General features: G+C 47.7%; 2 protein-coding genes and 1 pseudogene across 2 annotated transcripts in view; all 3 read right to left on the bottom strand.

Annotated features, from left to right (window-relative positions):
* Positions 1-25,968, bottom strand: part of RBL2 (RB transcriptional corepressor like 2) — a 1,013,578-nt gene that overhangs the window by 640,288 nt on the left and 347,322 nt on the right. The window contains exon 8 of the mRNA XM_086945179.1: positions 3,188-3,374. Coding sequence (XP_086801305.1) covers positions 3,188-3,374 — 187 coding nt within the window. The remainder of the gene's footprint in view (positions 1-3,187; positions 3,375-25,968) is intronic.
* LOC147674107 (uncharacterized) lies at positions 18,080-22,267 on the bottom strand. The gene has a single exon (XM_086946461.1). The coding sequence runs from the start codon at positions 21,601-21,603 to the stop codon at positions 20,485-20,487; it is 1,119 nt and encodes a 372-aa protein (XP_086802587.1). The 5' UTR covers positions 21,604-22,267; the 3' UTR covers positions 18,080-20,484.
* LOC147674106 (uncharacterized) overlaps positions 21,846-25,968 on the bottom strand; it is a 31,159-nt pseudogene continuing 27,036 nt past the window's right edge.

Here is a 25,968-nt window from a genome sequence, read left to right as displayed (position 1 = left end):
GATTACACCACCTTGCCCCAGCTGATTGATCAGCCAGTTGTGTCAGATTTGGATGGCCAGCCAGGGGTGGTATAATACATGCTGGAGCCCCTGGTAGGCCCTGGGTGCACCTATGCCCTGGGTACCTAAGGTACACTGTACAGGGGCTTATAAGGTGACTCAGTATCCAATTAGATATGTACCTATAGTACATGGAATCCATTTTACAGAGAGAGCAGTGGGCCTGGGGTCCTGAATAGCAGGGCCCCAGGTCAACTAAGTCGTAAAACCAGCAAAACACCAGGCAAAAAGTTGGGGGCAACCATAGTCAGATATCCACCTTCCTACACCGTGAACACCAGACTTGTTCAAACTCCACCCGCCGAACCAGGCCCGAGCTCAAGTGGAAAATCACCACGAGGAGGTCCCCCCCCCCCCGGCGATACTGACCCGAGATCCGGTGACCCCTGACCTGCCGCAAGCCTACAGACAATGCCTGCAGCCTCAATCCAGAGGACCCCCCCCTACTGCGACCAGAGTGGGTAAGACAATCCGACGTCCCAAGGCACCCCTGCACCCTACGCCCCACAGCCTTGTGTGCCCAAACCAACTGTGCCTAACCAACCCAACCCAGGAGGTGGTCACCCCGGCGATCCTAAACCGAGATCCGGCGACCCCGGACCTGCCTTCAGCAGACGCCTACAGCCTAAATCCAGAAGGCCCACCTAACCGCGACCAGGATCTGGTAAGAAGATCCGACCCCAAAAGGCACTCCTGCACCCGATGCCAAATGGCCTTGTGTGCCCAAGTCGACCCTGGGAGACCCCTGAGACTATGCCCAGAACCTTAACCTCACCAGTCGAGTACTCACCTGAAAGCTGATAACTCACTTTCCTTCCATACGCTAACATTGACTGGTTTTCACTGAGATTTCTTTAAAGAGTGTTGATTTTTGCAACTTTAAAATATTCCTCTAAAATCAGCCGAATAACGATTTCCGAAATACTCACCTAGGATCAGAGAGAAGCCAGTGCTGTACTTTCTAGTTCAGTGCTGAACCGTAAAAGTAATCTTAACTGTACTTACCAGTTACCTACATTTTCTTCCATAGGAAACCAGTGTCAATTTTTGCAAATTACAAATATTCCTTAAAAATCGTACCAACTGCTGAAACGTAAATACTTACCTGTCTTAGGTAGAGGTCCCAGTGCTGGATCTAGGAGTCCAGTACTGGATTACAAAAGTAACGAGAACCCACTTTACCTGTGATTTGAATTTACTTCCATAGGATAACATTGCTAGTTTTTCTCTGAAAAGTTTCTAAGTGTCAACTTTGAAAATACATTTATATCCTTTAAAATATACAACTGTAACCAAATCGCTTTTACTTAACTGTTTTCAGCTTAGGTCCCGGGACTGAATCTAGGATCCAGTCCTGGAATTCCAAAAGTAATCTCTACAGTAATCCACTGCATTTATGTAGAAAAACCCATTGAGCTCAATGTTAAATTGTGTTTAGAATTGTGTTGCCAATTGCAACCACTGTAGCTATTGTACTTACAAAGTCTATTGCCTTTCTGCAAAGTAATTACCTAAAGTTACTCATATTGAGAAAAGTATATTTTGATACCCGTTGGTTCTAAAATAAAAACAATATCTTTTGATACAAAAACAATTGGCCTAGAGTTCAGTTCTTGAATGTGTGAAACCTTTTGCTGACTGAGTGTGTACAACAAATGCTTTACACTGTCCTCCGACACTGCCTTACTGCTCGACCAAGCTACCACTATAGAGAGTAAGGTCAGATCTGACTTTGACCTCTGTTATACCTCTGGGGTTTGTGGACTCTATACACACTGTACCTTACTTTGGTCAAGTATATATAGAGCCACTTTCTTACAACTACATAGAGTCTGAAGGGGTCACCAATATTAGGGCCAACGGGAGTGGCCCTGCCCTGCCTGCCTGTCTGTCTGTCTGTCGCTGACGGGCGCAGACGGGCCAGCCCATGGCCCAGGCTTCACCACCTGGCATGCTCTGCCCTCATCATTGGCTCCCAGGTACTTGGAATGCTGGGAGCTGTACTCCTGCTCCCCCTCCTACTGGCAAGTGTGGAGGCAGTTACTGGCGGTTTTGGCAACTGGTGTAGCAGGCGTCCTGCACAGCGGGAGCCCTGGCGTGTTTTTATGCGCCTCCTGGTGCGCTCTCGCCCTCGTTGTCGGCTCTCAGCCACTTGGAATGCTGGGAGCTGTAATCCTGCTTGCCCCTTATGCTGGCCAAGTGTGGTAGCAGTATCTGGCGGTTTTGGCAGCTGGTGTAGCAGGAGTCCCAGGTCTTATTAGTTCCTGGCACCTCCTCTTAGTATCTGGGTCTCTTTTCCCTTACCCCCAGCGATGGCCTTCTGGGTCCAGCTGGGCCCACACACACTCCGGGCCTCTCTCCCCCATGGCCTCATGGAGTACCGCTTCCTGCCGCTCTGCTCGGCTCGGCTTCCAACCTCGGCACACCCCCTGTGATGACCGGGGTGGGGGATACACGAAAAGGACAAAGAGAGAGTCCCAATCTCACCCGGCTGTCCTTACTTCGTCAGTGTGCAGCTCGCACTTGCCTCTATCTTGCTCTGCTTCTCTGCCCCTCTCGCTCCAGTCTGCGTTTTCCAGAACTGGGAGCACTCCCAGCAGGAAACCAAGTCACTCCACCTGTCCCGAGTGTCTTACGTCGCAACCCGGGAAGGGGGGTGGGGGGCTTGGCACCTCCAATAGGCGACAATGCTCCGGCGTCCACAGCCAGTGCAGCTCTAGCCAGCGGCTCTAATGGAGCGGGAAGCTCCCTCTGGTCCTCCATGCACACCTCAGATGTAAGCCTTTATGTCTGTGTTCCAGAGTAGCGTGCTACTCGCCCAAAAAACGCTTCAATGTCTTGTTAGGGTTAGTAAGCACTATATAAATGCAATTTCAATACATTACAATACAATAACATGACACTTCATTTCGGTGGAAGTCACACACACAGTAATGAAACAGCATGAACTTATAATACGTCCTGATATTGATTTATTACCATATCTCTTACTGCACCAATTTAAAACTATTGATAGACAACAACCATGAGCCTTACCTCATGTGGAGGAAAGGTCATTATACAAAGTAAGACTGCCAAGGCCACTTCATTCATGACTAGAGTCTGTTGCAAAATCGGTAAGACTCACCTTATCAAAATGTTGCTGAAGATTGTGCTTCATTTGTGCTCTCTCTGGAGTCTCCATGCCAGAACCTGTGCCCAGGCAACGTGTTAATGTCCCTATCTCTTGGCCTGCATCCTCCCCGAGGAATATTCTCTCATCTAAATTGCCAACAGAAAGCACATACTCTTCGTAGACCTTATTGATGGATTTCCTAAAGTGGAAGGTAAGACACAGGATGATGTAATGATGATCAGAAAGCTATCCTTCTATGGGCAAAAAAAGCCATCATAATTTATTTAATTAGCCACAATTTAAGAACAGAAAAAATAACTAATGTGACAATGTTAAGAGGGAACTAAGAAGCAGATGGTTAATGAAACAAGAAAAGCGAAAGAAAATAAACCTGAAGGGGAAGAGTGGAGGGGAATCAAATTGAGGACGAGGAGACAGAGGGTGTGTGTGAGACACAGAGCGAGAGAGAGAAGGAGAGACAGGAAGAGAGGCTTTTTGAACAATATTAAGTCAATTAACACAATGTCATGTCTTGGTGTGTTACATTACTCTGAGGAATAGTCCTGATCACTGCTTTCTACACATAATGCAACAAGTGGATTCACATTCTTAACTCTATTTTCGTGTTTAGGTACTGATTCAACATTGACCCATAAGCAACTCAGGGGTGAAGAAATTATATCGCCCAACGGCCACGACATATGGATTCCCTCTCCGGATAAGATGCTTTAATGTCTACTTAGTCACCTGGACAAGTAGAAACTCTCTTTTGCATTCTAATGCACTTAAATACAGCAGATAAATTGTCTATTTCAAATTGCAATTTGAAATTCTAGTGTACGTGACTTTTCATAGGTAATTACAGTAACCACAATGCTCCAGGACACAGCTTTGGGCAACAGGCAGCCATTCAGTGAGGAGGAAATAGCTTCTGGCCTCTAATTGGCTGAGAGAGCACTTCACTCGGCAAGGGATTGGCTTGAGGAATTTGTTTTTAGGCAAGTGGGTCCAGAGAGTGAAAATAGCAAATAGGCAGTGTAATTATGGTAGATATGCACCCAGTGAAAGAAAGGAGTCGAGTTGCACAACCTACAGCTGAGATCTTAGTCGCCACTACAATACCAACTGTCTGGAGTCCTGTTTGTTCCCAACAGTAGGGTAATCTAGGTAAAATCCTTACAGTACGCCATCTGGACCACATGCAGGAAAAAAAATATTCAAATGCACACGAGGCCCATCGTCAACTAGGTTGGTGTAAGGACAAGCCAAAAATGAGCAACCCTAAGGAAAAGGAGTGACAGATAGTCCGGGTTTCGTAGTGTGATGTTCCTGCTGCATTGAAGAATCTCAAGAGATAGGAGGCTATGGCACGGCTTGTCTCATGTGTTCTGTTAGCCTCTGGCTGCAGAGCCCATAACTGTCCTCCATTTTCAGTATGCCGATGGACAGGAAGCCGGTATCTGAGAGGAGAAATGCTTTCAAATACTTAAGTAGAATTGTGCGTTACTGCTCTGTCCAAAGGGTGTTGCCAAGATGAGAACAGACAGGATGAAACATATGGTTTCTTATTTGGAGGTTGGCGGTGATGTTCTCCACATCGGCCTCTCCTCCTTATCACTCTCTGCTTGCCTGCCGATAAATCCATGCCAGTTGGTCCCCATCTTGTCTGATCTCCAGTCTAGTAACTGAGCAGAACTTTGTGTCTAACCCTGCCCTTACTTCCCTTGAACCTGAACCTAACATCTCACAGGCTATGTGCAGTGCCAGAGTCACTCCCATTTATTGGGACCACGTGATGACCTTTGACTACCATTGTTTTAATTGATTTCATGTGCTTTGATTTCATTTTGTGTTTCCTCGTAGCTTCAAAGTGGGAGTGTGTGCTTTTTACATCATTGGAAGGAACAGAATTTGTGGAATGTGCATTTGAAAGCATGAGATAGAGAAAGGTGTGGAATGTACTTCTCTGTCTTCAAGTGTAGTGTTATATGCAGTGGTGCATTGTGTTATACATTGGGTAGTTTTATTAAATTTTTACTACTGGCTTTGACATGCCCTCATGCCAACTTGAAATCTGACTGTCTAGCTTGAGCTTCGCGCACACAAGCAGCCCCCAGATCAATCACGTTGTTTAGATTATCCACGTTCAAGATTGTTTTCTGTACCTTTGGAGAGGTTTTCTACTTTCTCAAGCTTCTCTAAGATAAGGGGCTGGAACATGTGAGCGCAGAATAGGTGAGAACTCCTTTGCCTTTGGAATGCCTGTGGGAGTATGCCCAACTCCAGTAACGTTCCTTGGCACAGAGGCGGTCTTATCAGAAACTTCTAGAGCATTGAGATTATAAAACTGTGGTTTGTTAACTTGGAAAGCGGGATTTTGTTTTGACCTGAATGAAAGAAGGATGCGTCTAAATTTAGTGCAATAGTTCCCGGCTTGCTGAGTGTCTTGACCCCAGCTGTGAATCCTCCAGTCAGGGGTGTGCTAAGATGAAGTTTCTGCAGTTGGTGATGTATACTATTTTCTCTGATTATTGGCATTGGGATGTGCGAGTGTGCCTGATGGCACATAGAAATATCCAGTGGTCATAATAGTTTGATATATTGTGTTTATATATCTGTCATGCTTTCCTTTGACAGGGTTTATTTGTTGTGCCCGATTACTTGTATTTAACAGTTTTTATTTCTTGCAGTGGACGTCCAGTATTATCATTATTATCTGCTTGTATTTTATTCCATGCATTTAACAGTTGCATTTGCTTATTTGTAAGTGTGTTATTATTGATTACACACACACAAACATATATGTTTTATATATATATACATGCACACATTTACATAGTGTTTCAATTGACATCTGGGAAAGCCTTTTTGTTAGAGAGTGTTGCACAAATAAAACCCCATGCTTTATTCTGAAAACGGTCTTTTGATGTGCCTCATTTTATTAGTGTGAAATCCCTTTCCAGGTGTTTTTCTTACTTTGCCGTGTGTGTGCCTCCGTGTGCGGGCAAAGCAATACACACTGTCAGACTACCATGGTCTTCAGCAAACAGTATGATCTGTGCTCTCACACCCACTTTGCTCAAGTATCTGTAAGCCCTTCCCTAAATACCTCGTCCTCTTGTGCCACCCCATACATTGTGCTCTTCCCAATGATACACTCCCCTCTGTCTCATATCCACCCGTTGTCTCTCTCTGCCCTATCTCTCCTCCAATATTTCCTTCTTCCAACTGTTCGCTGCTTTATAAGATCAACTCAATTCTACACTGCTAACCACTCTCCGCCCCAGCACGCTCATTGTATTCCTGCAGCAGTATTTTATCTCTGTAACTACTTAACAACACCCTGTTCTCACTCCCAGTTTGGGTATTACCTGGATACAATCTAACGTCTGTTCATCACCTCTGATCAGCACCTTTCAGCTCTTCCGTGCTCAAACAGCCCCACCTTGCAGAGGTCAGACTGATGTTCTCTGAGGAAGCTTTTGAAAACCATGCCCTTCTCATGCCAGTCCCTCCCCAGTACCTCAGCTTTTTCCCAGCACTCTAAATAACAGACTTTATGTAGGAGGCTGGCTTAGTATATGGTGCACACTTATTCAAGTGATGCACCTTGCAAAAATTCAGGCAACCCTTATGATGATTTTAGTGGTCTTTGATAACCATAGGAAGCTCTCAAAGTGGTGGCTGCGGACAGCAGCCTTCAGACTTATGTTTAAGGAGTTTTAAGCAGCTTGTTTTACCACTTTAATCTGTAGAGTAGATTAGATTAAAAGAAACCACGCAGTGCTTAGCAAAAATAAGTCTATTTATTACAACACACTATCACATTGGTATATCTCCTACCTGGTGTTATCAACACAATAATACTTCAAATGCAATCAGGTAAATAGCACAAAATACTGTGGTTCCAGGGGGAGAGCAAACCATATACTAAAGTGGAATGCAAACTGCAAAGGAGAAAGGGACGTGGACCAGAAGACCCAGAGGAGCTGGGGACACAAGGAACCATCCAAGGTAAGTACCAAGGAACCCCACGGAGGCTGTGTGCAGAGTGGAAACACAGCTGCGTACCCAATGGAAGTCAACTGAGAAGTCACGGTTGCCGTTTTGAAGAAAAAGGACCCTTTCCAGATGACCCCGAAGAAGTCCCTTGGAGGAAGGAAGGTTAGAGAGCCACCCCATCAGTGGATTTCCCGGGAACCTGGCTACCTACACCAAGGAAGTCAGGTGCCTAGGGTCGAATAGGTGTCGAAACCTGCCGTAGACTACAATGGAAGACATAAAAGTAAGTGCCTCTGGAGAAGTTCAAGGAAGAGTCCAGTGGAATCCAAAGGTGGGTTCTGGAAGTGAAGAACCTGCAAGCAGAGGGGACAGAGTATGTCACTCGGAGGGGACCAGAGTGCACAAAGACAATGCCCACCAATGTTGGGAGGTTCTAAAGAGTTGATGATGACCTTGTTGCTGCAGCTGTGAGGACCAGGTGACGCTGAGAAAGACCAGGAGCAGTGCACGAGCTGTCAGATGTTAGTGACTAGGTGGTCCGTGTCTGGTGGGAGCACCAACAAGTCTTGGAAGCCGCAACTAGTGTGGAAAACAAAGAAGGAGCAACATTGGGATCAGCAAGGTCCCAGGGACTCACCAACAGCAGGAGAGTCAGAGCAGGTTCTGAGCAAGTAGAGGAGCCCACTGAAAGAGTAGAGAGCCTCAAGAGAACCCACAGGCCGAAGCCACAGGAGTTGCAAATGGAATGCTCGCAGCTCACCAAGGAAAAAGGCCCATGGTGCAAAGAATGCTGTAAGGACGCTAATCTTTGAGGCAAGAAATTATGGAGGCTGGAGCTTCTTCTAGCCTGAAAGTCTCTGGAGTGCAGAGCCAACAAGCCTTCGCGACAGCAAGTCGACACGGTGCACAGGGGCTTGGTCCAAGTGGTTTAATCATTCAACCAATGGCCATTTATAAAGTGCACAGCTACCTCTACACAGGTGTCCCGGCGCTAAGAAAAGCAGGCTAGACTGAGGAGCACAAGATACTCATCCCGCTCCCTAAAGAGACAGGTTTTTTCAAAGCCTTTCTGAACTTTCTGAGTATTTCTAACATGTGCAGGTGGCTAGGCAAGTTGTTATAACGTTTGGCAGTCCTTACTGTGAAAGACCTGCCTCCTTGTTGCATTTTTACAAAACGTGGGACACTGCTGATTATCTCAAGGTCCGCTCATGACGATATAGGCTAACCGGCGCACCGGGAGCCAGTGAAGTAGTCTCAAGTGTGGGGAAATGTGCTGGTGAAAAGGGACCCTGCAGATTAGCCTCGCAGCGGCATTCTGCCCCATTAGTAGCCTGTGGGTCAGGTAGCCAGGCAACCCCAGGTAGAGGCAACTGGCATAATCCAGCTGGGAGGTTAACAATGCGAGGACCGTAATCCTACAACTCTCTTCTGGCAGGAAGGGTATATATTTTCTGATAGAGCTAATTTTCCCAAAGGAGGCCGCGGAGATTCACGGACTTGTGTTGTGAGACCGAGGTTCTTCTCCCACCTGACTCCCAAATTTCTAACAGATTCCTTAGGAATGGTTGGTGGGCCCAACTCCATTGGCCACCAGAGGCACAACGGGAGAGGAGATGCTTGACTGAAAAACAAGACCTCGGTCTTGTCGACATTAAGTTTCAAGCAATTGTCATTCATCCAGCTAGCAATTTCTTTTAGGCATTCCTTAAATGCATAAAAGGCTGCCATGGATTGTTCTTTAAAAGAGAATACCAACTAATTGTCATCCATGTAAAAAACTACCTTCACCCCCAGGTGCAAATAAGAGCCGCCAGCAGGGTATGGTAGATGTTGAAGAGCAGCAGGCTTAAGGCAGAACCCTGACGTACTCCGCATATAAGTTGTTTGACTGGCGAGGAGAAAGAGCGAAGGAAAACCTGTTGACCATGGTATTCAAGATAAGACCGGATCCAAACCAGTGCCACCCCCTGCACACCAATATGTTTAAATCTTTCCAAAAGAATTGAATGAGACACTGTATCAAATGCTGCTGAGAGGTCCAACAGTACTAACATGACGGATGAGCCTCCATCCACTGCCATTCTTACCGAATCGGCTACTTCTACCAACGCTGTCTCCGTGCTATTGCCTGACCGGAAGCCAGACTGGGAGTCATGTAGGAGACAAATGGCTTCTACAAGGTCGGCAAGTTGTCCCTGAGCCACTTTCCCTACGACTTTGGCCGGGAAGATAGCAGGGAAATCAGTCTAAAATGTCTTAGTACTTAAGGGTCGGCATTAGGTTTCTTCAGCAGTGGTAAAAGATAAGGCTGTTTTCAAGCAGCTGGAAAAAATCCCGTTTTAAAAGACGCATTCCAGATTTGTTGTATGTAGTGGTCTCCCTTTTGGTCTCCCTTCTGTTGTGGAATGTTCACCCCTCGTGGGCTCTTGCACGTGTGCATTCCACAACAGAACTTAGAACTTTGGGGTTTGAATATTGTTGAGTTGTTTTTTGTTGCCTTGCCGGTAAGCTGCTGCGGGTAAACACACGTTTCCTTCTGGCACACACCTACGTTTCCTGCGAGTGATTTACTACTTTTGAGTGACAGGGGACTGCAGGACCCACATAGACCTACCAGAACTGTTCAACGCGGTTCGTCCGATGCATGGGCGGTGTTGTCAGCACACATCCTGCACACGTGTGGTTACAGTGAGTTCCCAGCTGACATCCGATGTGGAATCAGAAGCAGGCACTGTAGGGTACTGTTTGCGCGTATCATTTTAGACTCCCCAGCAGCAGTGCATCCGCAGGCAAGAAAGCTGTGACGTATGGTTTACGTCTTTCAAGCCGCCATTTCCTTGCCAGGCGTATTCCGTAAAGGCACAGGCTGTGACTTCATTACGCACGTTACGCAACGTCGCAGACATTTTGGTTCGACCGTACTAGACCAGCATAAAGGTATTCCAACGGAGCAGACATATTGGCGCTGACCGATTTTATTCTGTTTGTCATCCGGAGTATCTCTTCAGAGGCAGAAAAAGAGACAGACACACACAGTGCGTATTGTAGGTGTATTTACATTTTTCTACGCATAAGAAAGCAGTTTTCTGCGAAGTTCAGTGACAGGCACACCTTGCGTGTCAACTTGCGACCTTGCATTTGTCCACGTTCGGAGTTTACAGTAAGTGCCAGTGACACGCACACTTGGCATGTCATTTGCTGTTCAGTTGAAAATTCAGCTACATTGAGTCATCTATTTCCATTTCAACCAGCTTCCGGTTGGTGACACACACACCTGGTGTGTCATCAGCTGGTTGAGGTCAACCGTGTACACCTTCGGCGACACACACACCGGTCTAGTCAATTTACATTTCCCTTTCAACTTTGTTAGTGGCTTTAAAGAAAAAAAAAGGGGGGTTGCAACAACGGTGACACGCACACCCTGTGCATCACTCATTGGTTGCTGTTATTTTTTTCTAGAGAATCACACTTATCCACGGTGACACGCAAACTTGGCGTTTTATTCTGTCAAGTGGCCTCTTTAGGTTCTAAAGACAATTATTGCCTTTTTCTTTCTTCTGTAGCATATACACCGCGTCCAACTTGTTTACAGGAGATTTTCACAGAGCAATCTTCTTTATGGCGGCAGTCTTGTTTTAATTTTTTTTAAGAAAAAACTTTTACCTCTATTACTTTAACTATGCAGTCTGTGTCACCAGCACCTCTCATTCTCAAAGTGCCTGGAAACCCGACAATAATTTGGAAAAGTTGGTATGACTCATTCGCAACTTACTTGAGTGCCATTGGAGCGTCTCCTTATAGAGCTGAAAGAAAGAAATGTCTCCTGCTTCATTCCTTAAGGTTCGAAGGCAGATCAGTGTTCAAACACTTGCCACCCTTGGTACAGGCTCAACACGAGGAGGACATTGATGAATACGTTGATGCAGTAAAGAAGTTAGAGTTGAGTTTTTATGTACAGCCTAGTCTTGTAGTCATTCGACGCAAGTTCTTCAAGAGGGAGCAGCGATCTGGAGAAGATGTTGATGCTTTTGTCTCTGCTCTCTGCATATTGAGTGCAGACTGTCAATTTGAAGCGTTCACGGAGCACTTAGTCAGGGACCAGTACATTTGTAAGTGGTCTGACAAGACTATCTAACAGAAGTTGTTATCTATGGGTAATCCTTCCCTCGAGGAGACTATTCGCACTGCACTGAGCATTGAGTTTTCCAAAGTTTTGGTGAAAGAGTTGGAGGACAAATGAAATTAACTGGTGAGGGTGGTTTGTCAGGGATTCTACAAAAAATGTTGCCTCACGTTCTGAGAATCTGTTTTTCAAACAAACGAATTTGTGTTTCTGTTGCGGTAATCTCTCATATACCACAGCAGGCAGGGAATGTCCAGCCAAAAATGTTACTTGCAGGTCATGGGCAAATCTAGGCATTTTCGCAAAGTTCATCAAAGTGGTAAACGTAGTGGGTTGCCATCTAAAGTTGGCAAACAGGTCACTACCCCTTCTGTTGCAAATGTGCCGGATGTGGAGTGTGTGGATTCTGACAATTACCTCAGTACCCAGAATAACCTTGGCGACATGGTTATGGTGGTCGGGGAGAAGGCTGTTGTAGTCGGCGACACGTCTGAATGCGTCGATACTTCTGCAGAAATAAGGATTGGAGATAGAGAGGTGTGTCTTCTGGTGGATTTAGGTGCAACAATAACTATGATTACTCAGGAAATGTTTAGCGAGGTGTGGGGCTCTCGTCCTTTCGAACCTCCCGACAGGGCTCCTGTTTCTTAAAAGGGACGGAGGATAGAGTTGGCAGGTTATTTTGAGGACATTCTTGAATTCAAAGGCAGAAAGATCCTTAGCAAGGTGCATGTGGCAATCAAGGGGTTGTCCATTCTAGGATGGTTCCATAAGGGTCTTTTCCAGATGGTTATTAGGCCTGGCACAAAGGAGCAAGTCTCTATTGTCTCCTCTAATGACTTTTAAGATAACATTTACCAACTTTTTCCCTCTGTTTTTGGTAGAGGGTTGGGACAGATTAGGGGATTTACCAATCAGATTAGGGTTAAGGATGACACCATTCCTGTCAAGCACAGGCTCAGGAGTGTCCCCTTTAGTGTCCGGGATCAGCTCGAACGCGATCTTAATAAATTGTATCAGAAGGGAATTATTGAACCTATTAAATTCTCTCTTTGGCCTTCTCCTTTGGTTGTAGCCAGGAAACAAAATGGGGATTTTCGCGTTTGCATCGATTTACGCAGCCTCAACACAAATACCTGGATTGATTCTCACCCTCTCCCCAAGATTTCAGAAATGTTGACTAGGATTAATGGGTCCAAACGGTTCAGCAAACTGAACTTAGCATCTCTATGGAACTTTCTGTGAAGGATGGAATTTTGATGTGAGGTTATAGGTTGATTCCTCCTGAAAAACTCAGAGGCAGATTAACAGATGGTGCTCATGAGGGATATTTGGGGAAAACACTCACCAATCACAGGTTACGCAAGTGTTTTTGGTGGCCCCTTATGGACTAGGACATTAATGTTTTTGTGGCTGAGTGTGTCGTGTGTTTGAATGCGAAAAAGGATGAAAGTGATGACTCCTCCTCTCCAACCCATTGATTTTCCTGCTAGGCCATGGGAGAAAATTGGCATTGATCTGGTTGGTCCTTTCAACCTTCTTCCACCATCCTCTTGCTTTGCCATAGATTACCATTCCAAGTGGCCTGAGGTTTGTTTCTTTGGCAAGCCAAATTCCAAAAACGTCATTAATTTCCTCAAAGGCATTTTCCTGCGGGAGGGCTTCCCCTCCACCATTGTTTCTGACAATGGGGTTCAGTTTGTCAGTCAGGAGTTTCAAGTCTTCTTAGTTCATGGTAGTATAACCCACTCCAAAATCTCTCTTTATCCCCACAAACTAACGGCCTTGTTGAATGAATAAACAGGGTTCCGAACAACTGTGTACAGTGGGCAGTTGCTAGCAAATACATCGTTCAGAACGCTGTGCATTCCATGTTATGGTTTTACTGTGGACACCCCACTCGTCTAGAAAGGTTTCTCCTTTTGAATTGTTGCAGGGAAGGAAGCCTTATTTTAAGGTGTGTCCTGGATGGATGTCTAGGTGGGTGAAGATGAATGCCATTGTGGGTGTGGACGATCTCATTAGGGAGAATGTCTCCAAAGCTCAGTCACGCCAAAAATCGTATTTTGATGCCAGGAGGAAAACATCTGTTCCACATACATTTGTTGTTGGAAACACTGTGCTTGTGAAGATTCCTGTTCACAGCAAGAAAGGAGATGCTAAGTTCTCTTGATCCAATGGTTGTGGATAGGGTTTGTGGTATTTCTGTTAGAGTAAACAACAAACATTGCTGGAACATGCCCAAGGTTGTTAAGTGTTCAGGACATGTTTCCAAAATTGGCTCTTATTCCAATTCTCCAGATGTGTCTACCAGAAAACACTTGGATGCTCCTTCACCGTTGGGTTTGCATAGGCGCAATAGACAATGTAATGTTCCTATCAGATTTCGCTAGTCTGGTTTTCCCTTCCTATCTTTGATATCCACCTTTTCTCTGGTGGTGTTTCTCTGTGCATCTTTGCTTTTCCTTTTCCCTGCTCCCCTCGGTCCTCTCCTGCTGTCTGCCCTAGTTTCGGTCCTCTCCTACTGTCTGCCCTAGTTTCGATTTGTTCTTAAAATATTGTTAGAGAAGGGGGATAAAACTGTGATCTCCCTTTTGGCCTTACCTCTGTTGTTGAATGCTCACCCCTCGTGGGCTCTTGCACATGTGCATTCCACAACAGAACCTAGAACTTTGGAGTTTGAATATTGTTGAGTAGTTTTCTGTTCCCTTGCCGGTCGTCTGCTGCGCAGTCCCGGTCACAAATAAACGTTTCTTGCTGGCGCACACCTACGTTTCCTGCGAGTAATTCCCTACAGTTTAGTACAGGATTAAGCCGTGAGGCCAGTGATCTGAGCTACTGAGCGGGACAGGGGTCTCCCGGGGAACCCGATTTACATTTCATGAGTTCAACCAGTGATTCCTCTGCTGTTATGGGGAGGCATTCTGAAAAAACGTACAGTCTGTTCTGAGGGACAATGTGGTCCTTGTGAGAAAGTGTCCTCTTTCTGCATGGTTGCCCCCACTTTTTGCTGAATTAGTGATGTGCTTTGCCTGAGTGTGCCCTGGGCTCCTCCCTATCAAGTAGCCAGGGCCTATGTTCTTTCCCTAAAACTGCTTTGAAGCCTAAACCCAATTGGCATCTCTGGCTAAAGGTCAGCCCCTGGTAAAAGGTACCACAGGCACCCAGGGTACTGTGACCAGAGAAGGCATCTAAGGGCTGCAGAAACTTATTGTGCCACTTTTGGAGGTCCTGTACCCTGACACTCACACATTGCCTTGGCAGGCTGCGTGTTTTGGTGAAGAACAAAGTGAAGAGTTGACATGGCACACATGCCTGTGTGCGATGCCTACAACCCACTACCCTGGCATAGAAGTAGTGTGGCTCACTGGTTAGAGGCGGCAGACCCGAGAGCAGAGGACGGCCCGGGACCAGGGTTTGATTCCCGACGCGGCAGGTTTCTGGACCAGGGTCAGCGGACTCGATAATTCTCTCGCCTCGGTGCCCACTCTGATCAGCGATCACACTCGGCAACTCTGGGCACTAGCTTGCCTCATCTTCACTAACGGCCCCACCAGACCGCCGGGGATGCCTGGTCCCACCCTGGAGATACCCATTAAGGGACCATCTCTCAGGGAAGCCAGGAAGGGTTTCGCAGCGGTCGAAGCGCGGAGGTACCCCTTCGGGAGTGATTCCTGCGCTATATAAGCACACAATTAATAGATCAGTCACCCCTCTAGCTGGTTGCACTATACCAGTGGTGAAGGTACAGGTGCATGAGCCCTGTAACCCTACATTGTCTAAGTACATTCTTAGACATTTTAAGTGTAGTGCTGCCATTAAGAGTATATGGTGCTGGGAGTTTGTCATTATGAACTCCACAGCACCATAATGGCTACACTGAAAACGGAGAAGGTTGGTATCGAACTTCTCAGCACATTAAACCCACAATGTGGGATTTAATGAAAAATGCACACAGTGGGCATCCTAGAGATGCCCCCTGAAAACTAACCTACCAATAGTGTCCAGGCTGAGTGGCTGCTTTCAGCTGCCACCACCAGACATGTTTCCGGACCCCTGGGTCGAAACCCTGATGCTCTCCGGGGCCTGAAACAATGCACATCCTGGGACGAGGTGCCAAGCCTCCTCCCCCAGGATGGGCAAGGTTCACGAAGGGGAAGCTTCAAAGGCTTGCCACCTTTGTGAGCTTCCCAGGCCACTTGCTACTCTCAGCAACTGGTCCCCACTTATTCTGACCCCCACTTTGGGCGTGAGAACCGGTGGGAGAAACAAGTGAGGAAGAGAGGTGTGCTCACCTCTGCCAACTCCACTGCTCAGGTAAGGGAGGCGAGGTGAAGCACAACTCTCAGTCCACGCCATCTTGAACATGGGGGGACTCAGCCAATCAGGGACAAGCTCATGGCCCCCTCCCACTGGAGGGTGGCATAATAGGAGGTGTACCCGCTGCAGGGAAGGGCATCATTGGTCCCTGCCTTTTACCTACCTGTAACACCCATAAATGTAGTATTTAGGGGCACCCCTAAACCTTGCTTCCTCAGACAAGAACCTGCAAGAAGAAGAAGAGAGACCGAACAGGCGTGCAGCAGCTAACAAGAGGAAGATGCCCACTGACTTTTCCCCAGCCCTACCGGCCTGTCTCCCCCTCAAACATGCTCCTGCGAAATCCCGGTGTGTCCTGCAGCCAGCAACCTCGAAAACCCGGGGGACCTGCCTGACTTCAACTACAAAGACTCTGTCTCTCTTGAACACCGGATTTGTTCATCTGCAACCTCTGGCTCCGGCCGGACACCCCACTATGCACCCGCCATCCACGGCCTGAGCTTGAGTGGGCAAACACCACGAGGAGGTCACCATGGCGATCCTGACCCGAGATCCAGTGAACCCTGACCTGCCTAAAGACTCCAGCCGAAGCCTGCGGCCTAAACCCAGAAGGTCCCCCCCAACCGCGACCAGGAGCTGGAAAGAAGATCCAACCCCGAAAGGCACCCCTGCAGCGCCTTTGCAAACCAGAGGTTCCTCAATGAAAACAACAGGGTGCCCGACGTCAAAACAGCACCCTGTGCCCAGCCGCCCTAGTGCAGCTGAGGGTGCACCTTTGATGCTACTTTGTTTCCCCATTTGCCGTGAGCTAAAGTCCAGGAGCTTTGCTCCTACAACCAAGTGGCCTGCTTGCCAGCAGCCACCAACCGGGGACCCCCTATTCCCCATTGGATAACATTGGGATTCAGCACTCTGCACCTAGCAGCCCTAGTGCCGCTGAGGGTGTAACTAAAGTGCATCCTTGACCCTGGGGTCCCCTGAGTCTACCCCCGAACCTCAACTCCCTCTACCAAATACTTACCTCAAAACCGATCACACTATTTTCCTCCATAGGATAATATTGACATTTTGGAGTTTGAGACACTAAAGAAATTCTTTAAAATTGCAAAATCTAACAAAAACAATTTTACTTACCAGATTTCAGGAAATGTCCCAGAGTAGTATCTAGGTATACTACTCTGTGTAAGCCTAGTAATCGCAAAAGTTACTTACCTGCTATTTTACTAAAAAGCCTATTCGAGACTATGTACTGCATTTACTATGTATTGCATTTCTCTGCATCTATACTGTAAAAACCAAAGTTCATATACACAATATTATCATTCAAACTGTATTTCCATTGCATTACTACTGTAAAGTATTTATTGCTTACCTGTGCCAGGCTTGCTTGGTTCTAGCAAATAAAATAACTAAAATAATATTTTTATCCAAAAACAATTGGTCTGAAGTTCAGTCTTTGAGTGTGTGAATTCATTTGCTAACTGAGTGTGTAGAACAAATGCTTAACACAGTCCTCTGATACTGCCTTACTGCTCCACCACACTACCACAAATCGAGAGTGAGGTGCTATCTAACTTTACCTCTGCCTACCTTTGGGGTTCCACTGGACTCTGAGCACACTATACCTCACTTTGGTTTAGTATATACAGAGCCAGCTTCCTACAGTCCTTGCATTTCAATGACACTGGCGGGATTGAAGAATACAACTTTTGTATTTTATCTTCAAAGAATTCGGACAGGCTTGAGCACAGAGCCAAGGAGGTGGTAAATATTGCGATCCAACACTGTAGGTTTAGCGAAGGATTTTACAACCCTAAAGATTTCTTTAGTGGAGATTTCTGAGCTCTCCAAACATCTGGCCAGATGTTCCTTCCTCTTACATCTTAACTGTTTGTGGAATTTTTTCAGGGACTCTTTAAAGCCACTTAGCTGTGGGCACATAAGACTTTCTTCACTTGCGTTCCATCCTTTTACAACTGCTTTTATCCTTTCAGAGTTCAGCCGAGAACCAAGGGGCTGAGTGGGTGGCTCTAGAAGTAATAAATAACCTCAGTGGAGCGACTGTATTAAGAGTAGACATTAGCTAAGCATTAAAGCCAGTGGCACAAACAATTTAAATGCCTGGGGACTCACAAGGGCCACATCGGGGTTAGTAGCTTCCCTCAACGCGGCCTCTGTTAAGAACATTAGATCCCAAACATTGTCCATTAGGGATCGAATAGTTTCTTACCTGTCCGTGTGGTTTTGCAGCTTGAAACTTTCTGGATTCACTATGCTGTGCATTATTCTGCGGTCTAGTAGTTGGATACGGAATCGTAGTATTTTTTCTCGTGGCTCAGGTGGGCGTCGACGTCCCATCATTTGGTGTCATCCCGTGACGTCGGCGTGCTTCCTCTGGAAGCTCCCACCTTTGGTCGCCATCTTCGGATTCTTTTTTTTTTTTTTTTTTTGCTTTGTGCTCTTCTGGTTTATCCTCTTCTTTTCAGTCTTCCCCCCCCCCCTTTTTTTTTTGATCCCCTTCCTCCTGTCTCATCTTTCTGGCAGAGGTGTGTGGGTTCGCTAGTGAATCCAGAAAGCCTTCAAGCTGCAAAACTAAACCGACAGGTAAGAAACTATTCATTTTGCAGCGGGAATCTTTCTGGATTCACTATGCCGTGCATAGACTTTGTAGCGGTTTGCTATGTTTGAGGCGGCTGAGTGGAAGATGAGCGTCGGTTGTTGAATATATGTTGGAGCACTTTGTGTCCTACTTGTGATTCCTTGTTTATCTGTATATTCCCGCAGTAGTGCTTAGTGAACGTGTGTACTCAAGCCCATGTTGGAGCCAGGCAAATGTCTTGGATGGATGTGTTTGCCAGGAAGGCTATTGTTGCTCCCTTTTTTCTGCTAGAGTGGGCTTGTGCCGCTCCTTGTAGCTCTTGGCCTGCCTGTTTGTGTCAGAATTGGATTGTCTGTGCTATCCATCGTGCAATGGTGCTTTTTGTTACGGGTCTTCCCAAGAAACTGCTTGTGAAAGACACAAAGAATTGCTTTGTTTTCCTACAATCTTTAGTTCTCTCAATGTAATACATCACTGCTCTTCTAGCCACCAGAGTGTGCAGTGCCCTTTCTGCGCTTGTGGATTGTTTTTGGAAGAAACTTGGTATTTGTATTGTCTGGCTTATGTGGAACCTTGACACCACCTTAGGCATAAAATGTGGGTCTGTTATCATTACCACCCTGTCACTGTGAATTTGAATGTAGGGTTCTTGTAGTGTTGGAGCTTGCAATTTGCTTGCCCTGCGTAGCGAGGTGATTGCTACCAGAAAAGCTGTCTTCATGGTAAGCATCTGTAGAGAGGCCTTGTGAATGGGTTTGAAGGGTGCCTTCATAAGTTGCGTTAGAACTACATTGAGGGTTCATGCCGGCGGTGGCATCCTTTTTGGTCCATGTCTATTTGTGGGGTCCCCGACTTCTTGAATAGCTTTTGCGTTTCCTGTGTATTGAGCTCCCACTCGTGGGATGCTGATGTCTGTCTGCTGAGTCTGTCTGCTTCCACATTGTCCTTCCCCGGTAGATGTATTGCCAGGAGGTCTATTTTTAGTGGGATGGTCCACTTCCATATCTCCTGCGCTAGCCTTGACAGCGCCACTGATTGTGTCCCTCCCTGCTTGTTGATGTAGAACATCGTTGCAGTGTTGTCGGTTTGTATCAACACCCTCTGCCCGTACAGTTGTTTCTGGAAGGTCTTCAGGGCAAGGAACACAGTCTTTAGTTCCAGGTAGTTGATGTGTCTGATCACATCTGATTGTGTCCACAAACCCCTCACTTTGAGCCGGTTCATGTGCGCTCCCCATCCCATTTGGGATGCCTCTGTTGTGATGGTCACTGTTGGAGTTGGTGGTGTGAATGGTTTCCCCTTTGTTATGTTCTTTATGTTCCACCATGTGATCTACTCTTGCACTTTGTACTTTACAACCACTAGATCTTCCCAACCCCCTGTTGCCTGTGACCATTGCTGTTGGAGCCATTCCTGGAATGGTCTCATGTGGAGTCGGATATTGGGGACTAGGTGTATGCAGGACGCCATCATTCCCATGAGTTTGCTCACTGCCAGAGGTTGCCCCTTCCGGTATTGACGTGTCTCCTTCAGCAGTGCGAAGGTTCTCTCCTCGAAGGCAACACCCTGCCCTGAATGGTGTTGATCTGTGCACCCAAAAAGATCTTACTCTGTTCTGGTTCTATCAAGGACTTCCCCCCGTGTATCGAAAAACCTAGTCGTCAGCGTGTGCGTGACCCGCTGAGCATGTAGTTTGCATTGGTTGAAGGAATTCACCTTTACCAACCAGTCATCGAGGTAGGGATATACATGCATTCCCTGCCTCCATAAGTGGGCAGCTACCGCACCTAGGCATTTTGTGAAGACCCTTGGTGCGGATTTTAGTCCGTGGCCGTGAACTGGTAGTGCGCTTTGTTGATGGCTAATCTCAGTAGATGTTTGTGCTTTTGGTTCATGGGAATGTGTAGGTAGGCATCCCTGAGGTCTACAGTGGACATAATATCCCCGTCCCTTATTTGTGGTATTACCTCCTGTAGGGACGTCATTTTGAATTTTTTAGTTTTTATGTATTTGTTTAGGAACCGTAGGTCCAGGATGGGTCTTAAAGTTTTGTCCACTTTTGGTGCGAGGAAGTAGTTGGAGTACACTCCCTTGTTTCTTTCCTTGTATGGTACCGTTTCTATTGCCTCCTTGTGGAGGAGTTCTTGTGCCTCCTGCAAGAGGAGTGCAAGCTCTTTTGTTGAGCGAGTTTTGTTGGTTGGACTTCTGTTGGTGGCTTTTTTTCTGTATGATGTTGAGTATCCATTTGTCTGTTGTTATCTTCTACCACTCCTGGAAGAAGTGTTTCAGTCGGCCTCCTACCGGTGTTGTATGTTCTCTGATTTCTCCGTGTGTTTCTAATTGTCTTTTTAGTCTTTTGTTGTGCCGCCCCACTAGAGATGTTGTGGAGTTACTTGAAGGTTGGTTGCTGTCCCCCTCTTCTCGTTTGTCCCCGTCCGTTGGTCGCCCCCGAAAGGACTGGCCCCTGGATTGGTACTGCCAGCTTCGCTGTTGCTGACCCTGCTGCGCCTGGTTGTTTCCCTGATCAGTTTGCTGGAAAGCCTGGTGAAATGTTCCCGGCTTGCTCCCTCCTCTGCCGTTCGTTCTCCTTGAGGGGGTGCCCCTTCTCATCCCTCTGAACTGCAGAGCTCCCATGGATCTTGCAGTTTCCTTATCCTTTTTGAACTGTGTCAGCTTCTCGTCCACTGGCGTGCCAAACAGTTGTTTCCTGTTGAAGGGTATGTTTGGAATATTGTTCTGGACTTCCGGCTTGAAACCGGATATCCTCAGCCAGGCATGCCTTCTCTCCGTCACTCCAATCATCATCAGCCTTCCGGACGTGTCTGCCTCATCCAGGGCCGACTTCAGGCAGGTGTTGACCATGTTTTTGCCTTCTTCCACCAGGTTTGTTGCCCTCTGCTGGTATTCTGCTGGGAGATGTTTGAGCAGTGGGCCGACCTCCTCCCAATGTTGGTACGCATGTCTGGTTATTAGGGCATTGGAGTTCGCAATGTGCCAGTGAATTGCCGCATTCCTCTTTATTTTCCTCCCTGTGAGGTCTATTCTCTTACTCTCCTTGTCTGGAGGTGGCCCCAAGCTTGTGGGAATGTTGGCCCTCTTTCTGGCAGTTGACGCTATAATTGAGTCAGCTCGTACGGATCCCTGGATATATGCTGGATCCTTGGAGGAAGGCTTATATTTTTTCTCTGTTCTGGGGGTGACAGATCGGCAGGTTGCTGGTTCCTTGAAAGCTTCCCTGCCCTGGTCCAGTACACTTGGAAGCATGGGTAGGAATTGGCTCCTATTTTGAGTGGGGAGCAGGGTTTCCAAGAGGAAACAATCCTTTGGTTTCTCTTCCTCTAATTTGACCCCATATGTTGCTGCAGCGTTCTTGATGACCATGTTGTAGATGCCAATGTCGTCTGGCGGCGAAGGCCTCGACGGATATGACTCTGCGCCCTCCTCCGGGCTTTCGGCGTTGAGGTCCTGCCATTCCAGGTCCTGCGTCTCAGAGGATGTCGAGCCCAATTTTCTTTGCTGATCATCCTCGCCTTCTCCTTCGTAGTAGTACAGGCCCTCTTCGTTCTGTTGCTCTGGTGGTTCTGGGGTTTTCGGCGGGTCGGCGGCGTCGAACTCTTCTTCGACTTCTGTTCGACTACCGTCAAAGGCTTCCAAGGGATAGTGTATCTGCTGATCCTTTCTTCTAAGTCCTTTTTCCTCTGGAGGATACTGTCCATTTCGACCTCGAGCCTGCTTTTCTTTCTCTCCATTTCAACCGCTTGTTCGGCGTCGAGAGTTTCGGCACTTCTCTTCAAGGTCGAAGTTGCCTTCAGCTCTTTTTCCTTCGGCTTCGAGCGCGACTTATCGGGTCCATGCTTCGACTACCTAGGCTTGTCTAGAGCTTTCGCCGGCTGGGAGTCCTTTTCGAAGGATCCGCGGGGCTGTTTGTCCGTGGACGCAGCTGTAGTCGTCGATTGCTTCGATGCCAGTGCTCCTTCCGAGAACTTTGGCTCAGTTTTTCGAGAGTCTGTCGGGACTTTAAGGGTCGACGTCTCTCTTACCTCCTTTGTTCACTTCTTATCGGTCCCTGCGACCGTGTAGTCCTCTGGTCCCTCTGCGATGTTGTCCTCTTCTCCGCTGGAGAGGCCCAAGTCCCGAAGCGGCGGAGGTTCTCCTTGCCCCTGCATGTCGAAGTTCGCTCTTCTCTGTCTCTCTCTCAATCTGAGGCGCTTGGGGGTGAATGCCGAGAAGGCGTTTCAATCCTTGCTTTCGTGAACGATTGGCAGGCAGAGGTTGCAGACCGGGTGCTGGTCCTTCTGCGCGTACTTGTGGTGACAATTACAACAACATTTGAATGGTGTTTTGTCCGTCTTGCGCTCAGGGAACCCCCTGTGCGTGCATCCTCCCTTGGACGTCGAAGTTCCTTATCCTCCTCTTCTTCTTCGCCGTCCCGGCTATGCAGCGAAAAACTCCAACTTTTGGCGTTTTCTGCTTGATTTTTTCACCTTCTTTCCAAAAAACTCTGGAACTCTTCAGTGACGATCCAGACTCAACGGCAGAAAAAAGAATCTGAAGATGGTGACCAAAGGTGGAAGCTTCTGGAAGAAGCACGCCAAAGTCACGGGAGGAAACCAAATGGTGGGACGTCGACGCACACCTGGGCCACGAGGAAGGAAAAAAAAGAAAAAATACTACGATTCCGCGACCCAACTACTAGACCGCGGAATAATGTACAGCATAGTGAATTCAGAAAGATTCACGCTGCAAAATGGCAAATATCATCTGCATGCTTAGGTAGAGACCTACATTTGATGAGACAGGTTTTTATGTCTGTATGTCTTACGGTCTGGTGGATAGAGTTTGCTGCCTTTTCCACATTAAACTCTGGGCGCAAATTGAAAGCAAAATTACAGACCGAGCAGCAATGCTCCAAGCATCCAGCCCCAAGGTCAATGCGCAGCATTCCTGAGCAAGGCTCACCTTTCAAGGCAATGAGAGTATCTTGCGTCCATTTAATGGCCTTGCTGCTATCCATTTGAGCAGTGTGGCTGGTGCCGGGCGCAGATTGGCTTGCCTTTGGCGCCACCGTTGTGCGTCTGCGTCGCTGTATGCATTATATAGCAGCCAGGAATGGCTGGACTGCTAACCCACCCAATGCCCCAGGAGAGTGAAGGAAAGCTGGAGTTCCACTCCGAAGCAACAACGAGGACCAAGCCCCGAGGTTGAGTCCTCCCCAAATAAGTATGTCAAATCAGTAAGTGCAGTAATAATCAGCAGAAAAAAGTTAAAATCAATTAAAAAGGCACTGATGCCCCTTACCTTGCCCCACGCAGAGGTGCACACTAACAAACCCCCCTGCAAAGGTAGACACAGTAAAAAGAAAGGCAGGGACACAGCAGCACGGGCTAACTCAATCTACATGTTAGCTGAGGTTCCAACATGGGGCACTGGCCTCAAAACTGCAGAAAGGACAGGCCAGGCCTCAAGGGAGTTGCAGAAACACCACCTGTGTTGCTGAGCCTCGGGAAATCCGCAGGACGACAGAAGCAGCAGACCGGTCAGCTGCGTTGCGGTGCCTGCAGATGCAAGGGAGTGACTCCTTCACTCCAAGGGAAGATTTCTTTGGGTGTCCTTGATGCTCATAGTTCGGTTTAAGAACATGGCAGAAGCAGAACATAGACGATGAAGAAGACTTGAAGAACAGCGAGACCCCAAGCAGCAGGAGTCTTACCCAGTGCAGTCTTTGTTCCAATCGAAGTCCAAATGTCCAGACAGTCAAAGAGCAACATAGTTTCACGGTTGAGTCTTGTCCTACTTTCAATCTAAGGACCCACCCACAGGTAAAACCTTAAGTACCCTAAGGAAAGAGTTGGAACAACTCTGGGGTTCCTCTCAGAGGAGGGGCTGGACAGAGGGGAGGATACTCCTATGTCCTTTATCCACTTTCCTACCAGAGTGGGAGGCAAGGGCTCCCTGAACTAGTTCAAACTGGAGTATGCCAGGAGGGCACCAAATGTGCCCTTCAAAACAGGTTGGTGGAACTGGTAAGAGCCCCCACCCAAGCCCAATACCTTAAGTCATGTCTGGGAGGTGATCACACCACCCTGTGACAGTAAACCTATTGTTCTATACTTCAAAGCTTGAGCTCAGCAGCAGGAGGGCAGAATCAGCAGCTTTTCTCCTCCCGCTCTGGATCCGGCTCTCAGCTTGGGAGCTCCGGCGATTGAGGCCAGTCGACCCCAGCTGAGTAGCTTTTCTCCTCCCTCTTTGGATCTGGCTCTCAGCTTGGGAGCTCCGGCAATTGAGGCCAGTCGACCCCAGTTGAGTAGTTTTTCTCCTCCCTCTCTGGATCCGGCTCTCAGCTTGGGAGCTCCGGCGATTGAGGCCAGTCGACCCCAGTTGAGTAGCTTTCCCCTTCCCTCTCTGGAGGAGTTTAGTAGTCTAGCCCTCACGATTTCTTCTGGCTCGCCTCTGGATCCTCTACCTCAAACTTTGGAAGGTGTTTCAAGAGGATCTCTTCCAGCCCTTGCATGCCATCTGCTGCCAGTCGTTTGAAACAGGGACTGTACCGGGCTGCTGGAAGAAGGCAGTGGTATCTCCGCTCTTAAAAAAACCTACGCTCGACCCTGTGTGCCTTTCTAACTACCGGCCAATCTCCCTGCTTCCTTTTCCAGTCAAAATCATGGAAAAATTGGTTACCCGCACTCTGTCCGGCTTCTTAGAAGGGAACACCTGGTTGGATGAGACGCAATTCGGTTTTCGCCCGGCACATGGGACGGAATCCGCGTTGGTGACCGTGTTAGACAATCTGCGGGCGCGAGTCAACAGTGGTCGGGCAGCATTTTTGGTGTTGCTCGATATGTCGGCCGCGTTCGACACGGTCAGTCATCCTACCTTGATTTCGAGGTTGGAAGAATGCGGGGTCAAAGACAAGGCCAGGGACTGGTTAATCTCCTACCTGGACAGCCGCCAGCAACGGGTTTCGCTCCCTCCCTTCAGCTCAGAGGAGCGGAGAGTGGGACAAGGAGTACTCCAGGGCTCAGCCATCAGCCCTATACTCTTTAATATCTACCTCCGCCCTCTAGTCCAGCTCATTAGATCATTCGGGATCTCCGCATTTAATTATGCGGATGATACCCAGCTGGTCTTTTCTCTGGAGGGACAGGATGCAGTCCCATTGGAGACTTTTCACCGGTGCATGCAGGCTACAGCGGAATGGCTCCGTTTGAACTCGTTACAGTTCAATGGAACCAAGACGGAGGTCCTGCACTGCTCTACTGACCGAGTTCCCCGAGATCTTCCAGATGACTTTTGGCCCCCGTCCTTTTCAGAGACGGTGTCAGCCGCACAATCGGCGCGTAATCTGGGCGTCATTTTTGGGCCCAACCTGCAGCTGGATCTGCACGTAAATAAGACCACCTCAACGTGCATGATGCTGATCCGCATGCTGCGCAAGGTTTTACCCCTCCTTCCTGAGCAAGCCAGACCAGAAGTAGTGCGAAGTACCATCCTAAGTCGACTTGACTATTGTAACGCACTGCTTCTGGAGGCCCCGGTAACACTTCTGGGCAAGCTTCAAAGGGTGCAAAATATGGCTGCCAAACTCGCTCTTTCCCGCCCCTACCACAGCTCTTCTACGGCAGCATTGCAGGAACTCCATTGGCTGCCGGTCCATCTACGCGTGCGCTATAAAGCAGCGTGTATTGTGTTCAGGGCTATCCATGGCCTGGGCCCAATCAATCAATCAATCAGTGACACTTATAGAGC

The sequence above is a fragment of the Lissotriton vulgaris genome, chromosome 12, assembly GCF_964263255.1.
Source record: "Lissotriton vulgaris chromosome 12, aLisVul1.2, whole genome shotgun sequence".
NCBI lineage: Eukaryota > Metazoa > Chordata > Amphibia > Caudata > Salamandridae > Lissotriton > Lissotriton vulgaris.
Note: the sequence above shows the minus strand (reverse complement) of the source record. Positions and strands in the feature narration are given on the sequence as shown.